General features: G+C 40.0%; 1 protein-coding gene across 5 annotated transcripts in view; it reads right to left on the bottom strand.

The window, feature by feature from the left end:
• DCC (DCC netrin 1 receptor) overlaps positions 1-24,441 on the bottom strand; it is a 1,213,980-nt gene extending 1,189,539 nt beyond the window's left edge. For 3 of the 5 annotated variants that reach the window (XM_063653695.1, XM_063653696.1, XM_063653697.1), the window contains exon 1: positions 23,624-24,439. In XM_063653695.1, the coding sequence (XP_063509765.1) occupies positions 23,624-23,714 (91 nt within the window). In that variant the 5' untranslated portion in view covers positions 23,715-24,439. Of the gene's footprint in view, positions 1-23,623 lie in introns of all 5 variants that reach the window. The other 2 variants (XM_063653694.1, XM_054461350.2) reach the window with 2 other exon arrangements.
• Between the last annotated feature and the right edge of the window lie 723 nt (positions 24,442-25,164).

Below are 25,164 nucleotides of genomic sequence, written 5' to 3'. Positions count from 1 at the left end.
ATTGACCAGTAGAGCCTAGTTCTCCTTTTTGGCCTTGTGCCCTTCCTTACGGGCTATAAAATACCCTGCTCTCAAACTTTCTGAGAACTGCATTTTTGCCTGACATATATCCCCAGTGATAAAGCCTTCTGAGTCAAAGAAGATATGGCTAGAAGCAAAGAGCAAGAGAGGTGTTGTATCCAAGACACAACTAATGTGAATCTTTTAGGGGAAGGAAGTGTGCTATATTCTTCATCAGCTACATGATATGCGAGAAAGGAGAAATGAGGGATTCTGAAGGGTGACCTCGTGAACCTGATTGGCACTTCCATGTTCTCATATCAAAATATAAGAGCCCTAGAAATAGAAACAGAACCGATCAATTACATAATTTCATTAATTAGTCTGAGCTGAACCTGGTCTGAATACAGACTTCTTGATGAGCTGAGTCTCCTATGTGATGGGAAACCAACAAATTTTATCCCTAGAAAGGTGTTTATAGGCTGGATGCAGTGGCTCAGGTCTGTAATCCCAGCACTTTGGGAGGCTGAGGTGGCAGATCACTTGCGATCAGGCGTTCAATACTAGCCTGGCCAACATGGCAAAACCCCATCTCTACTACGTGTTGGCACATGCCTGTAATCCTAGCTACTCCTGAGGCTGAGGCAGGGTAATCGCTTGAACCCGGAAGCCAGAGGTTGCAGTAAGCCGAGATCCCGCCACTGCACTCCAGCCCAGGTGACAGAGAAAGACTCTGTCATAAACAAAGAAAGGAAAGAAGGAAGGAAGGAAGGAAGGAAGAAAGGAAGGAAGGAAGGAAGGGAGGAAGGAAATGAACGAATTAATGAATAAAAGAAAGATAGATATTTATAATGCAGCCCAAGTAAATAAATGCTCTTTTGGTTTATGGAAGGAGGAGGGGAGTCGGGGGGGCTAAAAGAACAAAGAGAAGTTTTGTTTGATTCTGCTCCCACTCCCAACCTGCCTATAGGGAGATGATTCAGCTTTTCTTCTTCAATATTTAATATTCCAAAGTTCTATTTTTTTAAGGTTCTTCTGATATTCTTGGTTTGAGGAGTTAATAACCCAAAACAGAGACTCAATCATAGATTTTAGAAGCTAAGAGAAAAAAAATAAAAACTATAGGCTACAAGATAAAATCTATTATAGCATTCAAATTTTATAACCCTCCCTTATCTTCCCCTTAGGAACTTATGAAAGATTACTTGATGCAAATTGGACAGGTCCTACCCTTATACCCGATCTTTTTGTTTCTAACTGGGCCACCAACCAATGCTGGTGGTCATAGAGCATAAAGAGATAGATATATGAGGTCTTGGCATAAATTCAAGAAAGAAGTTGACTGTTTATCAAGTAAGTCCTATGACTTCCCAGCACCAAGTGGGGGACATAACCATCAAATCTGGATCTGCGGAAAGCACAAATGGTCGGATAAATGGAGCTAACATACCTAATAACCATCATTCACTCATTCATGGGAATGGCCAGATGTCTGGAAACAGGACTGCCATCCTTGAAGAAATGAGCTCAGGGACTGGTCTTTTCCTTCAAGCAACTCATGGTTCATTTGGTGTATATGAATTAGCAAAATAACATCAAGCCATGCATAATTAGCAACCAATTACTGGAATAGAAGACATAATTATTCCAATCAATGTGGTCTTTAGTGCCTTGGGACTTCAGAGGTATGGATGAGAATGTGTGCCATGACCTAAATGAAGAGAATAGATGTGAGCCAGCCCTTGGGCAGTTATTCTGGTCTTGACACTGTTTAATGAGCACAACACTCAACCCTTTGGAGGAAATTTAGAAGCCACATGAATGAGCTGTGGTGATACTGGTTCCTTCCCCGCACACCATTGCTAATTCATGAGTAACTCACAGCTCTTAGAATATGGTAGCAATTTGGGTAGGAAACATGCTATTACTAGAATGATATGTCTCAAACTTTGACTTGCATAGCCATCACCTGGGGATCTTGTTAAAATGTAGATTTAAATTCAGTAAATTTTGGATGAAGCCTGAGTTTCTGCATTTCTAATATGCTCTCATGTGATATGGAGGTTGGCTGGCCCACAGGCTGCACTTTAGAGGCAAGGTTCAAGAGGGCAGTTGAACATTTTGGAGGCGTTGGAACTAACGTTTTTAGAAGACAGGCATGCCTAGCATGTATCTCTCGTGGAAGGTGATCTGTCTTATGGAGACAATTTTCATCTTAATCATGTCTTTTGTTGTCTAAATAACAAAGCAAATATTTGAGGGTTTTTTTTTCCACGATATTCCTTTTTACTTATTTGGTAGAAAGAAAACACAACTCAGTATCTTAATGCAATGCAAAAATAAACATTAGCTTTCCACAAATTTCACAGTAAACGTGGGGCAGGTAGAGAAAGAGACAAAAAAGACTGAACAAAACAAATTGTGGTTTATTCTGAAGTGATGGGATTATGGAACAATTTCCTTCTCAAACTCACACATTTATGTAATATTTGAATATTTAGAATAAGCATATATATCTTTTTAGGTAGAAATTATAATAAAGATAAGGATAGAAATGTACATTAAAGTTTGAGAAGGCCAGGTATTTGTCTCAACATGACTGTCAGCTTCATCATCCTGAAATCATCACTTTGTGCTGCTGTGACCTCATGTGAGACAAATTAGGCAACTTAGTATACTCTAAAGCTTGTAAGTAATAGAATAGAATAGATGAGTTTTAAACTGTAAGTTTGAGGATTAGTTGACTTTTACTGTGCATTCATAGATGGGTCCACTTACACACCTCCAATCATGAGTAGAAACAATGCATTCTTACTAGCAATCCCAAACTGGCCCTTTCCTTTCTGGTAGTTGCAAAACAATAAAAGAATTCAGGAACTAAACATTTGTATCCAATTTCACTTTTGGCTTAGTGAAGCAAAATTGTCCTCCCCAAAAAAGACTTTCAGAGTTTTTAAAACAAGTTTCTTTGCTGAAATGGCTCTTTTCATAAAATCATACAGTAGTTTCTGATTTTTTTAAATGACGCACCATCTCTTTAAGAGAAAATTGGGTTATTGATTAATTGATTATATGCTGCTCACAAATGCCAACTTAAGCACAAGTAAGGAGACACTATTGAATGTTCATAACTCAAAGCCTGCAAGACCACGCTACATGGTTGCATTATTACCGTCTCCTATTTTAATGAAGACATAGCACAGCACTTTGTTGGCCTAATTTACACAATACATCAAAACTATGCAAAATTCCCTTACACTACAATGGGAGAGAAATTGCAGCACATATGTGAATCACAGAGTTAAGTTGGCTTGTTAAGGTAAGGCATTAGCATTCTAAAGCCGTATTTGGAATGTTAGTCTTTTATAAGGTGGCAGTGGATGTCTTCTTCAGAGGAAATTAAAGTGCATGAAGCTGTCTTATAACTTGTTAGTGAAAACTGTGATATTTGAAAATGATTAACAGAAAATTGAATTTTTATTTATATACTCAATAATCTAGAAGTGTCTAAATAATAAACAGTTCACAGAAAAAGATCCCTCTTTTAGAGAGGAGAATACCAATAATAAAAAAAAACAACATTGCAAGAATTAATGTGACTTGCAAAAAAATAAAAAGCAATAGTGTAATAATTATCCACAACAATAAAAATAACAACAATAGTGTAATAGCTACAACATCTATTTATCTAGGAATTATAGCATAGACTTAATTAAGGACATGTGTTATGGAGCAGGATTTAAATCATAAGTCTGCAATTTACTAGCATGGAGGCATGGAAAAATTGGCTAACTTTTTGGTGTCTCACTTTTCCTATCTGTAACAGGACATAATATTAGTTCCTCTCTCACTGTTTAACTGTGAGGAAAAAAATAATATGAGAACATACAGCAGTTTGAACTGAGTATTGCCTGTGACAGAAACCCCACTACAGTGTTTTAAAATCGAACAGAGGTTTACTTTGTAGCATAACAAGAAGTCTAGAAAGAAACAATCCCAAGGTTATATAGCTACCTCAAGGAAGTCACCATGGACTCAAGCTTCTCCTCATTTCCTTCTCATTGTTCATAATAGATGATGTAACACAGGATGGCTACTTCAATTTCAGGCCTCACTCCTACTTTCCAGAGAAAGAAGGAAGCAACAAGGAGGAAGCGGGTGGTAATTAGGACAGGAGAGTAAGCTTACTCTGAAATCCCCAGGAGTGTCCTGATTACCATGCCAATCACCAGAACTTTCACATGACTACCCCTAGCTGCAAGGGAGTCTGAGAAATCGAGTCTTTTGAGCTGGCACATTGCTACTTAAAGTGGGATATTCTTCTGTATTAAATATAAAAATGGGTGGGCAATAAGTATTTCTTAAGCAATATCTACCATATCACTTCAAACCATACAATTTCATAAATATTAGTCATTATTATTATTCTACTTTTTTTTTTTTGAAAGAAATTAAATAAGATTTATTTATTTTTTTTTTTGTATTTTTTTATTATTATTATTATTATTATTATTATTATACTTTAGGCTCTATGGTACATGTGCACAACGTGCAGGTAAGTTACATATGTATACATGTGCCATGCTGGTGCGCTGCACCCACCAACTCGTCATCTAGCATTAGGTATATATTCTACATTTTTATACCACATGTGTACCTCAAACCCAATGAAACAGCCTATGGTGTATGGTCTAAAAACACAGACATCTCTCTGCAGGAACTTATTTATGTAGGGAAGATTTAAATACTACTTAAGGAAGAAGTTCCATTGGTGGCTTGGAGACAGAAAGGCTAAAGACAGGGAATAGGAAATGCAACATCTGTCCCCAGATCAGCCCTTCTCCTACTGAATCTAAGTCATATGTAGAGAAAAGTTACAGACCCTAGTTAAATGAATTGTTGTCATGGAGGATTTTATAAATCGGAAGACACAAGCAGTATGACAGAGTTTAACAGAGGGAGAATCAGTGTTGGGACAGTCTTGTCAGTGGACATAGTAATAATGCGCGGGCACTGGAAACGTTCTAAAGCATTGATGCTGCAGCAGCAATCTACCAGAGGAGCAGGATGGCTGGCAAGAGACGGTGGCTGCCTGGGGACATGAAAGCCAGCAAGCATACCAGACTTCCAGACATGTGAAGATGCCTAGCAGAAGATAACTGGTTTATGACATAGCTCTTAGGACTCCTAGAAACATGTAAGGAAAGCATTGCAAGATGCCAAAGACAAGTTTTAGAGGGTGGAGAGTATCAGTAACAATGAGGAGTAATTTTGGTTATGTTCATATGGATTTATATAACCAAGCTAATAGAACACCAGTAGAGTCGTGCTAGTGCTCACTGCCTGTTGAGCAGTGGTAATATGGTAAATATGGTAATATGGTAAATAATTTACATGGCTTTTCTGAAATGATTTTTTAAGTACTCTGAATTAAGTGTTGTTTTCCTACTTTACAGATGAAGAAACAAAGGCACATAAAAAGGCAGAATATCTTGTCCTTGTTCTCTCAATTAGAAAGTTGTAGGCCTCGGATCTAAACCCAAGTTCACCTGACTCCAGATCATCCCCTGAGCTCAAAGACCATCTCAATAAGTAGAGAGCCACCATTATTAATTTTTAGGGACAATGCATAGCCAAGTGGTTTTCAAGTGAAGTGTGTATAAGAATCACATAGAGAGCTTGTTAAAAGTGCTGTTTCCTATCCCCTCAATGTCCACCCAGGGACTCTGATTCTGGAGGTGTAAGGCAAAGCCAGCATATTTGCATTTTAAAACATCCACAAGTGGTGTTGATGTGATCACACTTTGAGAAATATGCAGGGATACTAAGGGTTACTGAAACATGGTCTGTCATTATCAGAATAACCATACAAGAGTGTCATTCTGATCCTTAAAGAGGAAAAAAACAAGTTTAGTGGAATCAGGGCTCTGCTTGGTGTCCTACTCTTATCAAACAAGAGAGTATTTTTTACAGTAATCTTTTTATTTTAGAGCTGTTTTAGATTGACAGATACATCGTGAAGAGTATACAAAGTTCTGATTTACCCCACACCAAGTTTCCCCATTATTAACAATTTATACTAACACGGCACATTTATAAAAATCAGTGAATCAATATTGATACATTATTATTAACTAATGTCCATACTTTAGAATGCATTTCATTTTTTCCTGAAGTCCTTTTTCTGCTCCTGGATCCCACCCAGGACAACACATCATATTTTGTCCTAAGTCTCCTTAGTATCCTCTTCCTTCTGAGCAGTTTCACACACTTTATTTTTGAAGACTTAGATCATTTTAAGTAATACGGTCAGGTGTTTGTAGAATCTCAAATGGGGTTTGTCTACTCTTTTTCTCATTGTAAGGCTGGGGTTATGGATTTGGAAAAGGAAGACCACAGAGGTGAAATGCCATCCTCATCACATCATATCAGGGGGGACATGCTATCAACATGACTTATCACTGCTGATGATGACTTTGATCACCTGGCTGAGGTAGTGTTTGTCAGATTTTTTTTTTTTTTTTTGAGATGGAGTCTCGCTCTGTCGCCCAGGCTAGAGTGCAATGGCGCGATCTCAGCTCACTGCAAGCTCCACCTCCTGGGTTCACGCCATTCTCCTGCCTCAGCCTCCCGAGTAGCTGGGACTACAGGCACCTGCCACCACGCCCAGCTAATTTTTTTTGTATTTTTAGTAGAGACGGGGTTTCACCGTGTTAGCCAGGATGGTCTCAATCTCCTGACCTCATGATCTGGCCAATTTTTCCACTGTAGTTAACTTCCTCTCCTCCCCCTTGTATACCATACTCTTCGGAAGGAAGTCACTAAGCACAGCCCACACTTAAAAGGATATGGGTTGTACTCTATCCACTCTTTGAGAGTAGAATATATATATATATATATATATATATAAAAAATATTTGGAATTCTGCATAGGGTATTTATCTAAGTCTCTTCCCTTTATTTATTCAATTATTTATTTATGTCAGTATGTACTCATGGATATTTATTTTATAGTTTGGGTTATAATAGGAAACTACTTGATAGGTTTTCTTGGTCAAATTGTTGCAGCTTTGACCATTGAGAGCTCTTTCAGTTAGGTTCTGTGTCCCTTTGGCATACTCTATTGTTGTAGGTTTTCATTTTTTTTAAGAATTTCTTCCTTTCTGGCACTCCAAGATGCTCCAGCCTTATCTTGTATGTTTTCTGCGTAAGTTCCAGAATCAGCTATTTCCCTGAGGAGCTCTGGTTTCTTTTATTGGAGAATGGTATTAGAAATCAAGATCTGAGTGCCAGGTGGCATTTTTTTAGTACATGCATTTTTGGGGAATAAAAGAGTAGAATGTCCTGCTTTTGGAAACTGTCCAATATGTACTGGTGAGTACAAGGGTTAAGCCAGATTTGGAAGCAGTGGCTCACGCCTATAATCCCAGCACTTTGGGAGGCCAAGGTGGACATTTCACCTGACAACAGGAGTTCAAGACCAGCCTGGCCAACATGGTGAAACCCTGTCTCTACTAAAAATACAAAAAAAATTAGCCAGGTGTGGTGGCAGGCGCCTGTAATCCCAGCTACTCAGGAGGCTGAGGCAGGAGAATTGCTTGAACCCAGGAGGCGGAGGTTGCAGTGAGCTAAAATCACATCACTGCACTCCAGCCTAGGCGACAGAGTGAGACTCTGACTCAAAAAAAAAAAAAAAAAAATGATTTAGGTTTTCCACCCAGAACAGGTAACTTCTGTGGGATCTTAAATAAATAACTCGCCCCCAGTCTCATAACCTCACTAATAACACATGTGAGATAAATTAGCCATTTTGCCCACTGGATAGAGGTATTGAGAGATGAATATAGATAAAAGATTCAAAAGCCATTGGAAGATAGAAAGTCTCAGATAAGCAAGGAACAATATAATCCTAATAATAATTTATCAATTATTAATTATCATAACCTCATATGGCTGTGTACTCTGGAAGAAAGAATAAAGGAAGAGCTACTTAAGTTGCAAATTTTGAGCTGGGCTACCTGCCCTTTGGCCGCAAAATGTACAGAAGATCTTTGATGAACTAGCTAACATCCTTTATGCATTAGTAATAAAGGGTTTTGGCATCCTGAACCAAAGTTTTCTATACATTTTGAAGCTGGGCTGAAAAAAAAGAAGATGAAAACATTAATTTCCAGCACAGACTTATTCCAGTAGTGCAGGAGCCTAAATATGCTTTCTCAGCTACTAGATTTCCAGTTCAAAATGCAGTGTGTGACGGCGTCTGTCCTTCCCTGAGCTTCTGAGACCTCCTTAAAACTATTAGAAAAAGCCCTACAGGTAAAGCCTCTTTATTTTAAAATTACATTATGTATGCCACCAAAGTTACTTCTCAGATGACCTTGCTGCGTCTCTCTTCCTTTTTCTCCTAGCCTTATCATAAATCCGCTTGAGAAAAGGCTAGTGACCAGAGAAGTCATTGCTAGTGATGAGATCTGGTGCCTGGGCTGAGAAGCTCTCTGCAGTGAAGTATCACCATCATTTTTTTTCTTTTTTGTCTTCCAGAGCCTGAACATGTAAAGAACAGTGTCCACATAGGGTGAGGTCCTATGTGGGTAAGGTCCCCCAATTACCCTACCTACCAGACTCAATCCCTCTGCATTCTGGAAGGCTTTCTGATCATGTTCTCTTTCCCTCCTCTAACTGCACCTCTCACTCATTTGGTTCTTAATAATACAATAATATATTGCCTTGTGACTCTGCTCACTTTTTTTTTCTTACATATTTACACTGCCTAGGTCTTATTCTTCCAAACATTTTGTTAACTAAAACAACAGAGGCAGTGTGTTTATATGCTGTTTAAATACACCACAGGAGCTAACAAATATGATATATCAAACATTACCTTTAAAAACATCTGTTGAATGAGCAAATAAAAATAGAAACAGTTTAGTGCTCAATATGTGCCAAAGACTGTGATAATCCTTGAGTGTAATGTTTTTCAAAAATGTCTTCCATTCAGCAATGGCTTTCCAAATTTTACAAATGAGGACCCTGAATCATAGTGAGGGTCATACAGCTAAATCTTGGTAGAGCCAAGATTTGCACCCACATGTATATAATATGTTTCATGGAACTCATTTGTAGATTTGTGATTTAGAGGCTCACCTAGCTTCTCTGGGCCCCTGAGTCCTTATCAGTAGAAAAAGGTCTTCTCAAACACCTGCCGAGGTCCTTTTCTGCCTGATCAGTGCTTTGAAACACAAGAAGTTTTGTGCTTTTCATTTTATGTGCTTTTTTTTAATCTCCATCATCTTGTCTTGACTTCCACTGAGTTCTACAAAAATAACATTTTAATGCTTTGACTCACTCAGGTCTTCAGGAATGGTTCTCTGAAGGCGAACACAGAGTCTATCCCTGGGATTATTATGTAGGAAATAATTATTCACCTACTTTATCTTGTTCCATTTTCATATATGCCAGTTGACAAATACCCTATATGCATTCGTAATGGGGCTTAAAGAGATAGCAAATTCTATAAGACTTTATACATTTACATTTTGCTATTTGCAGAATTCCTCAATTTTGAATTTCTCACAAGCACTCTGAAATGTTGCCAATAACATTATTAATAATGGCATGTAAAGGAAAAATCAGGCAAAAGAAGGGGAGAGAGAAAAAGAAAACAGAATAAACCTCTAAATAAGAGGGAAGTAAAAGCTGAGTAACCCTGAAATTTATAATATCCTGAACTGAACTTGGTGAAGCTCATACAGAAAGAAACTTCAGATTTCATGCAAATTTGAGAATAATCATTATATAAAAACCAATTTGGTAATGAGTATTTATTGAATAATTAATATGAATTCAGCACTGTACTAGACACAGTGGAACACAGAAGTGCTAGACATGACTTCTCCAATAAATACATTATCCTATCATGTCCAAAAGATAACCTGATTCAAAAATGAGTTTTCTGACAGTGTTTTGGCCAAGCAGTTGGTTAAAAAAACCTTCAGTTTTGGATGTCAAGTTGGACTTTGCAACAAGATTAAGGGTAAGGCCTCCATCTAAGCTGCTTCTAAACCTCCAATGAGGTATTCATCTTTTCTGGACTATTAGAACATCCCTTCATAATAGGCCTTGCTACCATTCTCTAATTGTTTCCTCATAGGGCTAACAGTGTGTTATCTAAAATGCCATTTCCCTGCTGAAAATCTTTCAGGGTTCTTTCTACTCCCCTCCCCATCATAGGTACCAAATTAGGGGTGACAAACCATTCCAGTTTACCTGGGGCTGTCCTATTGTTAGCACTGAAAGTCCTTCTTCCTGTAAAACTCCTCAGTCTCAGGCACACAAGAATGATCAGTCACTCTATTACTACTCCAGTAACTAAGTCCAGAGCAATGATGCTGTCTCTTTCTCCTATTTCTTGCTGTACATCCCACTCTCTCTGCCTAGGATTTTGTTCTCTCTCTTCCCTTAATTCTTTCTTAAAGATTTATTAAATCATATTTCCTAAGCTATAGTGTATAAAATGCATGTTTCGCTGAGAGGCAGTTCACCCCTCTATAAATAGAATTTTACTCTAGGCAGGGAGAGAAAACAGCAGCCTTACATAACCCTTCACAAAAGCCCTACTCATTTACTACCAGGACCAGAGAAGGGCCTACAGTTCATGAGCTAAGCAAAAACTTCTCTCCCCAGGAGGAACACTAGTGATTTTCATTCAGATTGATCCAATCTGCGCAGCTGAGCCCCCACGTTCTCTTCTTGTAGACTCTGATTTGGAGCACGCCAATTAAAGCTGCTCTGTCTGCCAGGCAGTGCAGAGCAAAAGCTTCAAAACCCTGCACTGAGCTTTCTGCCTGTAAAGCTTTACTCTTCTTCAAAAACCTTTGTTAACACCCCTTCTTCCCTGCCACAGAGGCTCAGAAAAATGAGCAATTGGTCTGTTTCATGCCCTGAAGACCATCCCCAATCAAAAGGCGAGGTTCAGTATGGGGTCTCCCCCATCAGGGTCTCACTTTGAGCATGTGTGTGCTCTCAGCATCAGACTTGAGACACAGAGGAGGGAGGGAGGAGGAGGGCCCAGGGCCTCAGTGTCCCTTTTACGTGTCTTTCTTTTTCCCTGGGTCTGAGCATTTTTAAGGAGGAAAGAGAGTTGAAGGAGGGGAAAATATAGAATGAGAACCAGCAGACCATTGTAAAACATGCGTTCTTATATTGAGTATTGATGAGAAAAGAAGGGAAAAGGCAGATGGAACACACAAAGAGCATTTTCAAGGGCTTGTAATCTCAAGGAAAATGAAACATGTCATGGTCTCCATGAAATATATTAGCCACTAAACCACAAACCAGAAGACTCTTTGACGTTGGCATAGCTTGCCACTATAAGACCAACTCCGGAAGCCAAAGCATGCGACAGATGCTTCAAGCTAAGATAAACTACTGTGGTAGGGGCAGTTTCCCATTGACTAGATGATTACTTACAATTGTGAAGAATAAAGGCAAGGATCACCTCCCTATCTGATGCTTTCAGTCATCTAGAGCAATATTCCTCAGTCACTTGGGATTCTAATTGAGTATGTTTGGGTGTGGCCTGAGGTTTCTGCATTTCTTATAAGCTCCCAGGTGATGCAAATGCCTTGATTCTTGGACTGCACACTTGGAGTAGAAAGATCCTAGGACACTGACTCTCAAACATGACTGCATGTTGGAATCACCATCGGAGATTTTAGAATACCTTTGCCTGGAATACATCTCCAAGATTCTAAATTAATTGGTATGAAGAAGGGCTGGGCATTGACACAAAATCAAGATGAGAGCCACTCCTCCACAGAGAAGACCCTCAGGACCAATTATACCTAGTACTGCACGTTAACCAAGCAAGTATTAGCTTCTAGGTGTGCCTGCTGAGTAGATGATGGGTCTGTAGAAAATGGACATGGTCAACCAGGGAAGAGTTAATAGGGGAGGATGGTTTGGATGGAAAATCCACAGGAAGTGTGTCACAGGCTGCCAAGTTTGATCAGTATTGCACTATGTCAGATCCAACTTAGCTCGACCTATGAGCCTCTAAATCAAGCAAAGTCATGGGACCAGGGTCCACTAAATCATGATGTGATTGATTTCAAAATTGCCATTGGAGTCTGGCTATCTTAATTTATATTTAAGTCTCTAAAATCACAACAATAAAATTGAGGCGGGTTCTAGAATGGCTGGCCTGTGCCTGTGAAATTTTCTATTGTAAAGACTATCACAGGATAAATGTAGCCTGTGATACTAACATAATACTAACAATGGCTAGCATTTATGAAATACTTATTATAAGTCAGGCATTGGAATAGATATCTTATATAGCTAACTACTGGAGTAATTTTTACCCCCAATTTAGAGTTGGGAAGCAGAGGTTGATTTTGTGTCCATTTTATAGGTGGGAAAGTTGAGGTCCAGTGAGTTTAAGGATCTCAATCAAACCCAATAGCTGGGATGCTTTTTCCCCCTAGGCTATGCCCCCTTTTATCAAGGCCAAAGTCCACAGGACTGTGTAGCAGCAATCTTTGCAACATCCAGTGGTAGATGGTAGGTTGATTCAAGTGGTGCAGTAGTTCCAGGCCCGGTGACATGGAAAGGTTACAAGCTCAATGACTTCTAAATAAGCTGTAACTGAAAGCAAAGAGAACACTGATTCACGTTTTTAAGAAATAATAATAGAGACAAAATGCATAGAAAAGGATCATATTGAGAAAATAATCTGTGAAAACTCCAAAAAAAAATGTAGGTTTAGGTTTACTAAACACGTTCAGGCACACATTTTGAAGGAGGCCACAGGAACAAGAAATGTCCATGGCAATTCTATTTTTATAGGAAAGGTGAAGTTTTGTTTCCCTCTGTTCAGTGATAGCTTTCAAAGGAGAAATGACTTATTACCAAGTTAATTGGTAATTACTTGGATTTTTCTAGCTCTGTACACTTTTCAAAGTCCCTCTCTCTTGGTTGCATACATATGTCCGTAACACCTCATAATGTATCTCTAAACATATAGGATAGATAGGTTCGTAAATTCACATCTAACAAAAAAATCAAGGAAAAGGTGGCCTATGTAGTTTGCTGAAATTTTTGAATCATTGTACTGAGATTAGGAAAGATCCTTGATAAGAACTCATTTGAATTTATTCAGTCAATATCTACCAACTACAGGTAGCTACTACTGGACAGAGAGAATCCCAAAGTCTTCTCCAGCCTTAGCTAAGCCATTATTATGTTTAGTTCTCGTGGCCCTGGGTACACTGATCTTGGAATTCACGATTTTTCCTCCCACCATGGGGCCTTTGAGCTCACTTTTTTTAACCTGATATTCTCTCCTCTGCCTCTCCTAAATATCCCCTTCTTAACTCATTCTTCAGATGTAAACTCAGTCACACTTTCTCATGGAAGCTGTCTCTGATCTGCTTTCTGAGACTCTTTCCTACAGTATTTTCTTTCTTTAAAGCCTTATCTCATTTGGAATTGTGGGTTTGTTAATATATGTATTTGATTAGCATGTTTATCTCACTGGTCTCTAAGCTAAATTGCCACCTTAACACAATACCTGGAACACATTCAAGAAATATGGGAAGAAAGGGTCACGAAAGTCTGGAGATGTTTTTATAGCAACAGGCCACCAGATCTGTAGACAAAACCACAATATCCTCATTCTTACCATACCAATACTTTGGTTTAAACATGATTGACAACTCTTTAAACTCCCTTGCCTCTTTTTGGTCCACTCAATTTAGGGATAGAAGGATGAATGAATTGGCTCTGTCAGTCCATTAGCTAATAAATATTAATATATTATGAGTTTTTTTAAATTATATTTAAGTTCTGGAATACATGTGCAGAAAGTGCAGATTTGTTACACAGGTATACATGTGCCATGGTGGTTTGCTGCACCCATCAGCCTGTCTTATTTCTCCTATTGCTATCCCTCCCCTAGCCCCCAACTCCCCAATGGCCCCAGTGTGTGATGATATTCCCCTCCCTGTGTCCATGTATTCTCATTGTTGAACTCCCACTTATGAGTGAGTACATGTGGTGTTTGGTTTTCTGTTACCGTGTTAGTTTGCTGAGAATGATGGTTTCCAGCTTCATCCATGTCCCTGCAAAGGCTGGTTCAACATACACAAATCAGTAAATGTAATCCATCACATAAACAGAACCAATGACAAAAACCACATGAAGAGCAGAACTGTTGTGTCCCTTTTCAGTGAGTACTTTGTTCTACCTTGTATCCTACCTACCTCTGTGTGTGCCTGTCACCTTCACTGGAGGAAAAGCCCCTGCAGGGCAGAAACTCATCTAAATCTTTTATTAATCTATTTGTAATCCTTGATAAAGGCTCAGTAACTATTATATTATCTTCAATGAAATACTTGGTCTTATTTGGTCCTTATAATATCTCAATGATTTTGTTAGGCATTCATAGTCCTTCCTGAAAACTGATAACTCAAGTTTTGAGAGACCATATGTGTGTCTATGGCTGTACAATAAGCTAAAGATGATGCTGAATTTGCATTTTATAATATATGACTTTGGAGAGCTTACTTAGAAGAGCACATTAGAGTTAGGCCCCTTGATTACAAGAAAGATATAAACAAACTAGAGGGAGTTAAAGTAAGAAGACTAAACATGATTAAGCTTCTGGAGAGGTATGAGGAAAAATCAAATGAACTAAATATTTATAATCTGGTTAAGTAAAGACCAAATGGAGAGGCAAGAGTGATTTATAGCTCAAATTATTGAACACATTTCAGCCCAGAAGAGGCAGTGTCACTGAAAAGGATACGCAGGAATCAAGAGCCAGATGACAAGAGTAATGGGAAGAACATTTAGAACAGGACTGTCTCAGATGAATTGTAAAATAAATTTTTAACAGCAAAACTGATATGCTGCTGAAAACTTCCCCAAGGGAAACAGTCACCAAACCATCCCTGGAGATGCCTCAAACCAGAGAGAGAAAACAACCAGAAATTGTCCTGCAGGGAACAGCTCTGCCCAGATATTAAACATGAAAGGAAAAGCTTTGCAGATTTTTCTCTCTAATTTATATTCTTCTGGGATCCCATGAGACTGAAAAAAGATGCAGGAACAATGGATTGAGGACTCTGGGTGCAGAGGGTTTGCTTAGATGTCTCAGCCTTGGCTCACATCTCTAATGAGTCTGCACAGAAGGCAACACACTACAGAGGCTTCTGCAAGTACATCTGAGGCTTTATTTCATTCAGGGGTCTTCATTAGCCTGTCCCATGGGAGCAGGTGAAACAATTATAAACCCAAACAAAAATTTGGGGGGGGGGGGCGGTGCACAAAGCACATGTGTTTGTTTGAAACCCACAGTCATATATGCCATAAATGTAACAATGATATTGGGCCTATGTATTTTACCATGTTGGAAATATACCCAAATTCAAATGGTCATATTAAGATTTTTAACTCAGATTTGGTGTCTACCATTACTACTCTGTGATTCTGTTATCCTTTAGTTCCATTACATACAGGGGATTCATAATGAGCCTCAAATTAAGCCTGGCATCCCAGCATCCTGCTTCCCTGTAAATGATTCTCTATAAAGACACAATAAACAGGATGAGGCAGGATACTAACATGGCAGGACTTGCTCTGGGTAATCAACAATGTTACAGTGACTAAGAATGTCTTTTCCAACTCAAAATCAGTGTACATTTTTGGGAAGGTGCTTAAATAAAGCCTAGGCCAGAGTCAACATGGTATTGTATTAGGCGACAACTTCCTGAACATTAGACTACTGATAACATCTATGCCTAAAAGCAAAGGGTTGCTTAGTAGAAGAAACAGAATAACTACCAATAATATTAAGGTCTAAAAGCAAATGGTTGCTCAGTTGAAGAAACAGAATCATAGAATTGTCTTGCTGAAATCACAAATAGCTAACAAATTAATGGAAAAAATGTTCAGACTTATAAGCAATCAGGAAAATGCAAATTAAACCCACAGTGAGAAATTACCAGATGAGGGCAAATTAAGCATATGAAAATACCAAGTGTTGGCAGAGGCATGAAGCAAAGAGGCCTTTCATCTGCCCCTTGTGGGGGTTTCAATAAGTGCAACATGTCTTTGCCTCCTGGAAGAAAAGATACCCTTCTATGACTCAGCAATTCCACTCCTAGGTATGCACCCTAAACATGGTGGCAAATTTGTGCTGGTGGACGTGCACCAGAATGTTCATGCCAACTTTACTAGCAATAGCAAAAAACTGAATTTCAAAATCCATCAACAGTAGATTAGATAAACTATGGTTAATTAATATCATGAAGTATTATACACCAGAGAAAGTGACTGAAATACAGCAATATGAATCCACATAGATGAAACTCAAATACTTAACGTTCAGCAAAATTTCAAGTCAGAGAATATATACATTATATTTATTTTATTACTGTTAAGAACAGCCAAGTAAAGTAACATGTTAAAGATGTATACATATGTAGAAAAACTGTACAAAAGGCAAGGGGTTAATACAAAAATCAGAAAACTGCTAGTGGATACATGGGTATTTGTTATTATTACATTATTATTATTGTTATCATGATCATGAATTGTATTATTAATTATACCAAACACTATATGTACAGTTCATAATTTAAATAAATTATATCGTGTTGAAACTAATAACTAGAATTGATCTAGTCCACATTCTCATTTAATAAGGAAAAATACGTTGTACAAAGCACAAGTGACATCCAAATTAATATCAGATGCTACAGAATCATTAGTTAAAACTAATTAGATATTCCTCTAATGAGGGATTCAGGTGCTGTTTTCTAATCTCCTCTCCTACTTTAAACACAACCCCAACAAAACTTAGTCCCCTATGTCTTAGCATCAAAACTAAAAGAGAGAACTGCTTTGAGGAAGTTTTATACAGGGAGGAGTTTCAGCTGAACACAAGATGTAGACAAAATATATTTTATAGCCAGAGATAAAACTCAACAATAGTAACAGTCCACGGTCAACTGATGGGAAAAATAAACAGTTCTGTATGATGCAATGCCTTCAAAAATTATCCCTATAAAATTACATAATACTCTAAGGAAGTCATAGTGATGTATTGCATCTATTAAGAACAGGTTAAATTATGTTCTACATACTTTTAAAGAGGCAGCTAGGTGAGTGGAGAAATATTTCTAAAAGATTGTAGAAAAATAAGTAAAATCTAAAAATGTGATTTGAGTTAAAAATATTTATATTAACTGCTTAACTTCTTTTTTCTCTCATAAAAATGTAAACTCAGATTTAAGAACATTGTAGATGGTCCAGAATAATGCTGTATTGACAAGTCCTCTTATCAGGACACAATTCACTAACCAATTGGTATTTTCATCAGATAACATCCTAAAGATTCAGTTAATTCAGTGGAACATGTTTGTCCTAGATACTCTTAGGAGTAGCCTTCAGGCAAGAACCAATATTTAAAGGATGAACCAGGAAGAAATCTCCAAATTGCAATAAATACTCCTGTTAAGTTTCATCATAATAACCACAAATGGTCTTAAAGGGGCTTCCTCCCTGGAGGGCAATGGTGAAATGACTGAGCAAGCTAAAAGTCAAAAAATTTGAATTAGTGAAATTAAGCTAAAGTATATCACGAAGTAGAAGTAGATCATAGACACTGGGCTCATGGAATTTACTAGAAAAGAGAAACATTCCTATAGAAGTCATGCCATAAGAATAGCCTTAAAAATATGATCAATAAATATGGAATGATTTGTGTGTTTCCTACTTGAACTTTTCCCCCCAAGAAATGAAAGCTGCGAATAATATGGTTGCTTGGAACTATTGATAAAAGAGCAACATGCACTGGTATTACCATTGGCAAATTCCCATCAATATTGAAAAAGAAGGCATATTCAATCTTATGCATTATTATGTATTTCTAAACCACACCATTGGGACAAAGCTCAGGTATTTCTAAACTACCAAAGAAAACACTTTTATTTAATAGTTGAATTAAAGGGATTTAGTTGTTAAACCTCAGGCTGAAATTTGTCAAATAACTTTGGAGCACTATAATAATTTTGATCATCAGTCAGCCAACCTGTATTTCTCCATGTTAGTATGGTGTTAAACCAGAGAAATATAAGATAAGGAATCAGCATTCTAGAGTGAGAGAAAGAAAATTGTGGTACTAAATTGTGTTTCATTTACCTGAGTGCTGCAATGATAAAGGTGCATAATACTTTACATTTTATTTTTTGCTATGACCTATTTGGCATATGCAACATGTAATTCTATCTTGCACATTTTTGATTGGCCTGCAGGGAAAATAATCTGGATTGTTCATCCTTTCTTCTTGACAAGTTTAACATTGCCTTTCCTTGAGATCTTATTTTGAAGAACAATATCTTAAATACATTGGGTCAGTGCCATGCTACTGATATTATGATACTATTAAGAAATGTTTTTTCATCTGAAAAGTAGTAACTTTGAAAAAGGTTAAAGTTCTATTATTCCAACCTGGTAACACCATTTTGGAAAAAAAGAGTAGCTTAACTAGGTTGGCATAACCTATTATCTTATAGAGCTCACTCCTGTCTCTCTTAAAGATTGTGAGCTCTAGAACTTCAATAATATTGGCCGAGAGGCCACAAGTTAGAATGTCTTAAGATAACAACACTATTTAGCTGCTTTTAGAGTACAGTTTAACTCTCCACCAAAAGCAGCATGCATGAACGTTTAAAAATTTATTTTTAAGGCAAATCCCCGTGATCTTGCAAAGTGTAACACAGCATATTAAACACAGTGCCTGTGGGTCACAGCCTTGGTTTCAGAGTGAGAAAGGCTTTCTTGGGCTGTGTCAAGGGAGGCAGTATTGATGCCACACCTCTTAGAGATGAGAGTTTTGATTCCTTGGAAACAAGCTGAAAAGAAGCAAGCAGCCCACAGCAGGCTGCCGAAAAATTCACCGGACATTGTGTTGCTATTTAACTGAGTGTCTATCAATCAAGAGTTAGTGAGATTCCAAGCTATGATTCCTTAAGATATAACTGTTGTGACAACTCATGAAACTCTTAAATTTTCCTCCAAAGCATTATAAGGAAGGAATGGAAAAAGAGGGGGAAGAAGACTTGACGTTTACATTTTATGAATTGTAAATGTGCATAGTATTTACTATTCCTCTTTAGGGAGTACAGTACTTTTCCAGAACCAAGTGACTTTTTATCGTTAGTTAATCAATCAATTAATCAAGTAATTTCAGCGGGTTTGTGACATTATTCTTTGGCCTCAGGCAAAGCTAAGATTTCTTGAATGTATGTATACAGTTCATCTAAGAGATTATCATCTGAGGTAGATTAATCCTTCAAAAATGCATAGCTGGGTAACAAATACCAAAACAGAGCAATGTGTTCCCCATTTGGTGCAAGTTTCTGATAGTAGTGTGGGCCAGAAACTTCCTATGGAAAGTAGGAAGATCTGTAATCAGGCAAGAACTCATTCTCTAGTGAAATTGCAAGTGCCCTTATGTAATTAGAGCTATCATAATTCACACCAAAGTCATCTATTTGAAGGAGAAGGTATGAGGGGGTGGAAATCCTCCTTCTTTGTGTGTGGATGTGGACATTGAATTTTAATTTTAAAGAAATACCCAGAAACAACTGCATTCTCTTTAAATAAAGTTATCTTTACTGGTAGAATCGTGAAGAGGAAGTTTCATATGCAAAGTTTGGGATGGCAAATTCTCCAAAGAAATAGTAAGAACATTTACTTTAAAATGTAATCTTAGGGCACAGTCTCCCATGGAAAGAAATATTCTGTTCAGAAACTTCAGCACTGCTTTTAAACATGCGGCACCAGGTAAAGATAAGTTTTTTGTTTGGAAGTCAAAATTTAAATCAGGGCTCATTTCCAAATGACAGTGATCATACTAGATGACCTTACTGCGTGCAGCTGCAAATATTCCAGAAGCATATTATATGCATTTGAAGAATCCCAGACTGCTAGATTTATGAAACTGGAAGCAAGAAACATTTCCTCTCATTAAAGATGCTTTTGAGATAACTGAGTTGCTGGAATTCCTTTAGAAGATGCAGTATCACAACTTCCCTCTCTAAAAACAAGTAAAAATATCCCCGCCTCCCCAACAAAAAATCACCTCCCCATATATCTTGTCAAGCTTCCCATTGGTTTAGAAAACCATACTACAGCCTGCAAATATCCTGTACTCTAGGAGAAACTTTCAGCAGAGCTTCATTCAGGAATTTAGATAGGATTAAGGCTCTTCCTCTTCAATGAAAACAATAAGGAAGTTTGCTAACAGGTTAACTTGCCAGAGAATAAATTTAAGTCATACACACTGAGAAGTTATAAATCTCTCCCCAGAAAAAAATGCCTATCAGCAACTCAAGCCACGCTGGCTTTTAAGAGCATTAAAGCAAAGGCACTAAGCCTAATATATTCACATATAACACATGTGGTGGCCGTTTCACATGCTTTATAACTCAGAGGGCAGCTGCTGCTGTGTGGGAAATGGACACTGACAGGTCACTGGTGATTTATACTGCGGCACTCACAGAGGAGTGGACTGCCAGCCTACCCCGAGCCCTCAGGCTCTGCCACACTCCCGCCACTCAAAAGCAAACCCACATGGGGGCATCTGATCTGCTTTGGTTGGGGGAATGAGAAGAGGTCACCTAGGGAGGGCGACCAGCCTCATTTCAGCATATCCAGACTACTTTAAACACTCACAGATTTTTTTCAATGCAATGGAACCCAAACATGTATGAAGAATTAATTAATATGTATGCCTCATTTTTCACTCATTAACATCCAACATCTAAAATTGTTATCTTATCTGAGATCCCCTGAGACTCTATATGGTTCCTGCGCCTGTGGCTCATGTCAAATATATCAGAAGATGACATCTTACAGAAGCCAACTAAAAAGTCACCATCCTCCTCCCCCAACATTAAGTCCTCACTCTCTACTGACACTGTTCAGGGCTGTCCTTTGTTAAATCATCACAGTTTCATACAAATCTACAGCAGCTTCAGACTTTACCTAGAAAGTGGGAAAGGGCCCAGTGCTATTGTGCTAGTCTCCATAATCCTTTGTTACCAATCAACAAAGTCTTTAAAACACCCTGCTGAATGGGAATTTCACTGCCAGTAAACTAGACACTTGGCCTTATTAAGGGCACCTCCTACTGGTCCTTTTATAGAGTGAACTATGCTTTCTTGTTGTAAGTTTCCTGCCATGTTCCTAAACAGGCAAAATTATTACTAAGAGAAAGAAGTGATACTCAGATTAATGAGCAAAGGCCAGACTGATATGAATTGGCAATATCTTAAAAATGCACTATCCACTTTCCTGCGAACTGCGCAAACTGCATCACAACTCACATGCAAATAACAAATATGGATTTAGAAGTGCAGAAAAGTTTAAAGATTTAGATCCGTTAGCCTATCCACCAACATAACCCATGTGTATGTGTGTGTATGTATCCCTTCTTTACATCTGCTTTTTCAAGCATAGATCCGTCTGTTGAGGAGAAAATTAAAATGAAGCAGTAATACATGGCCCTGACTCTCTGGACAAGAAATGTAAATAAGTGAAAAGAGAATATTTAATTAATTTAGACATTAATAAAACATACATAAATTTATCTCTATTAATCTACCCCCACCCTATACCAGACAAAAGTCACTTGAGTAATAGCTTTAAAATACTGTCGTGTAATTGACATCATTGTTCATTTTTGTACACCTTGCTTCATGCAGTGCATTCAGCTAGCACATTTCAGGTCAGCAGTGCTGCTGTTAGGCAGACTTTCTACCCAGTGAGGGATGCCCCTTGAACTTTCCCTTTCCCGTCCGCATAGGTCTCCCAAACTGCCATAGAAAGCCCAAGTCAATCTTCTGGGCAGAAGGAGGGTCCTCCTCCCCGCAGCCTTTAGCATTTGAGGGTCTCGAGGAGGGAATTTAAAACAGACACCTATTCATCACTGCGGAGATGCCCACCCCCCACCCCCGCCCACCTTTCGCGAGAGTAATTGTTGAGGACAAAGCTCCGGGAGAGAAGAGCCAGGGGAGGAGGGGACCGGCCCGGGAGGGACGGACGGAGGGAGGGAGCACCAGCGGCTAAGCGCGCGGATGCGGGTACGCGCTCATCACAGGAGAGCGCGCGTGCACACACACACACGCACACACACACACACACACACACACACACACACGCACACACACACCCCTCCTGCCTGCTCTCTGTCTCTGGCCAAAGGAAGATGAGGAGCTGACCCCGAGTGCAAGCGCAGATTCCTGCCCGCGTGCGGCCGCGCCAGGCTTTGGGGAGCTTCGGGCTGCCTTGGCGCTTGACTGTCTGAATCCCTCGCGACCGTGAGAGGCGCATTTTCCGCTCGCTTTCGCAACCCTTGGCCATGCAGCACTTAGCAGAGAAGAGAAAGCCGGAGCTGCGGGCTCCGGGGAGGCTGGGGGCTTGGCCGCGATTGATGTGCCATTCCCTGTTAATTTCCCAGGCACGAACTGGGGAGCTCCTACTCAACGCCCGGTCTCTGCCTGAGCCTGTTTTTCCTTTGGATTTGGAAAAAGGTCGTTTTCGAAGGGATCTGATTGCTCAGCCAGCCGCTCTCCTCTCCTTCTTTGCCAGGCCTGCTCACTGTACCCCAGTGCCCATCGACACTTGTGGTGAGGTCCCGCAAAACGAGTGGACCTTACCATGAGTCATTTTGCTCTTTTCTATTCTTTTGGCCGTCGAAGCCGCCAGCTCCGTATTCGGAGATTACAGCAGTCCTGATCAGCCAGCCTTCAGGTCCCTCTTCCTCCTGCTCTAGCCAGATCCAATCCCCAAACAGTTTTGCCATTTTTAATTAGAAACTGAGCTTGGCAAGTGCCAGGGCCAGGGCGCCGGTTCTCTGGAATATCAATCACTTGGAGTTTGGAGGTGTCCTGGAGCTATATGGAGACTCAGCTTGCGAACTACATTCACCGTTAAAAAATAAAACAAAATTAAACACGCCTCCCCTCCTCCTTGGCAACTCTATGCCTCCTTCAGTACCAGGATCCCCTCCTTGGAAGTACCAAAACATATTAGCCGTCCCTTTCCCTATTTTCAATCACCAAGTCCAAAAATCCAAACCAAAAGGAGATGTATTCACACACCAACGACTCAGCCCCACCATCTACATTCTGCGCAGACTTCCTCAAAGCCCCTGGATGTCCTCCTCGCCTGCCCCTGTTGCCCCAATCCTCCCCACTTGGTAGGTTTCTGAGGCTTTAAGGACCCAACCCAGTTCCTTTCAATGATATCCCCAGCACCTGCCCCAGCCCGCCTGCTCTCCAAACCAACCCAAGTATTTGCAGAAGCAAAAATGCGTGAAGCATCAGATTTTAAAACAGCGAAGGGGCGCCCCTAGTACCCCCCCCACCATCATCCGCCCCCAGGGAAGAAAAAAACTCTTCTATCTTTTATCATCGGTGAGGAAATGGGGGGCAGCGCAAGCGCCAAATCTCTTGCTATCCCCCACCCCAATTCTACTACTCGCCAAATGAAATGAGAAGGGAAGTGGGGTACGGAAGGGGGTGCGACGAGAAGAAAGGAAAGAGCCACTTACCGGTTACTTGAAGATGCGCGCTGAGCAAGAAAGCTCCGAAGAGTACAAAAGCCAGCTTGGGTACCCAAACACATCCAAGACTATTCTCCATATTTCAGCCAACACCTTCGGGGCCAGGGGTCGCGGGCAGCGGCAGCACTCACACACATGCACTCACACACGCATGCACACATGCACACACACGCGCCAAGCCCCTTCGGCTTCCTCCTCCTCCTCGTCCTCTTCCTCCACCTCTTTCTCCACCTCCCCTGCGCCTCTGCTGCCTTCGAAGCCTTTTTCCTTGTCCACTGACAGAATCAGCAGCAAAAGCAGGCAGCAAAAAGTTCCATTCGGTCCAAGAGATCCCGAGCCCCGGTAAAACCTTAGAAAACTAACTCAAGGAAACGGAGGGAGCCAGAGGAGGGAAGACAGCTCTCTGAGGGTCTCGCAAGTCATCAATAAACCACATCCAGGAGAGACCAAGAGGAGATGGAAGGCAATCCTGTGGCCGCGCTGTGCGTTAAAAGGTTGACGCTGGTTCCATGTCGTCGGTTGGGTAAAGTTGAAGAGACAATTCCGCGCGAGAGCTGGAGATGCTGTTGGTTTTTCTTCCAAGAGCCGAGGGGACCCAGGGAGGAGAGGCGGGGTGGGGACTGCGGGGTGGAGCGCTCTCACTTGTTACTGGGGTGTCCGCCAGCGGTGTGCGAGCTGGGAGTTGGAACCGTACTACACATTGATCCGGAGAAGTGGAGGGCTGGAAGGGAAAATGTGGAGACCGGAGGGAAACGAACTGGATCAGGCAAAGATTCCACGGGAAGGGGGTGGGGGCAGAGAGACTATGGCTTAGGGAAAAAAGAGCGGACCGAGGAGGCTTCCAGCAGCTGCATGCGCCTGGTCTGCGTATCAATGCGCAGGGATGCCCTCTGTGGGCAAAGCGTGGGAAGTCACTTTTGTCAATGGAGCCTGCGAACATCCTGAGCGTCTGGAGGTTTTGCAGCGACCGTGTTTGACACTCAGCCTTCAGGAAATTATTGGTATTTGACTGTAAAACCTAGGCGGGCGTTTAAGGCGGAGGTGGTGGCCAGGATGTTTACTTCCTTCTCTGCCCTTGGCATTATTTAAAATATATTTTTTCATTTGGAAAGAATCAACTGATCCAACTCCCTTCTAGGACGGGAGGGAAATCGAGATCCTGAAACACACAACGGACAAAGGCCAGAAGTTATTTCCTGACATAATAGCTAAGGGGCCTCCTTTTGTAGGACGTCTCATGTCTGTGTTCTCTCTTCTTTCTGAATTGTTTTCTTTAATATATTTAAAAGCACTTATCATGTTCCAGGTATTCTGTTGGCTCCCAGGAAATAGTTGGGACATCTAGTGAGACTCAGTCTCTATCCTCAAGGGGTTTGTGATCCGTCGGGAGAGAAGCTAAATGGATAATTATAAAGTATCGTGATAAATATGATGGTTCACGTAATGAAGGGAGTGCTCTGGGAAAACAAGAAAGACATTTCTCCAGTCCCTGGCAGATAAAGTGAAGCAACCATACACACGCGTGTGTG

The sequence above is a fragment of the Pongo pygmaeus genome, chromosome 17 (assembly GCF_028885625.2).
Source record: "Pongo pygmaeus isolate AG05252 chromosome 17, NHGRI_mPonPyg2-v2.0_pri, whole genome shotgun sequence".
NCBI lineage: Eukaryota > Metazoa > Chordata > Mammalia > Primates > Hominidae > Pongo > Pongo pygmaeus.
The sequence above is the reverse complement of the archived record's forward strand: the minus strand, read 5'-3'. Positions and strand labels throughout refer to the sequence as shown.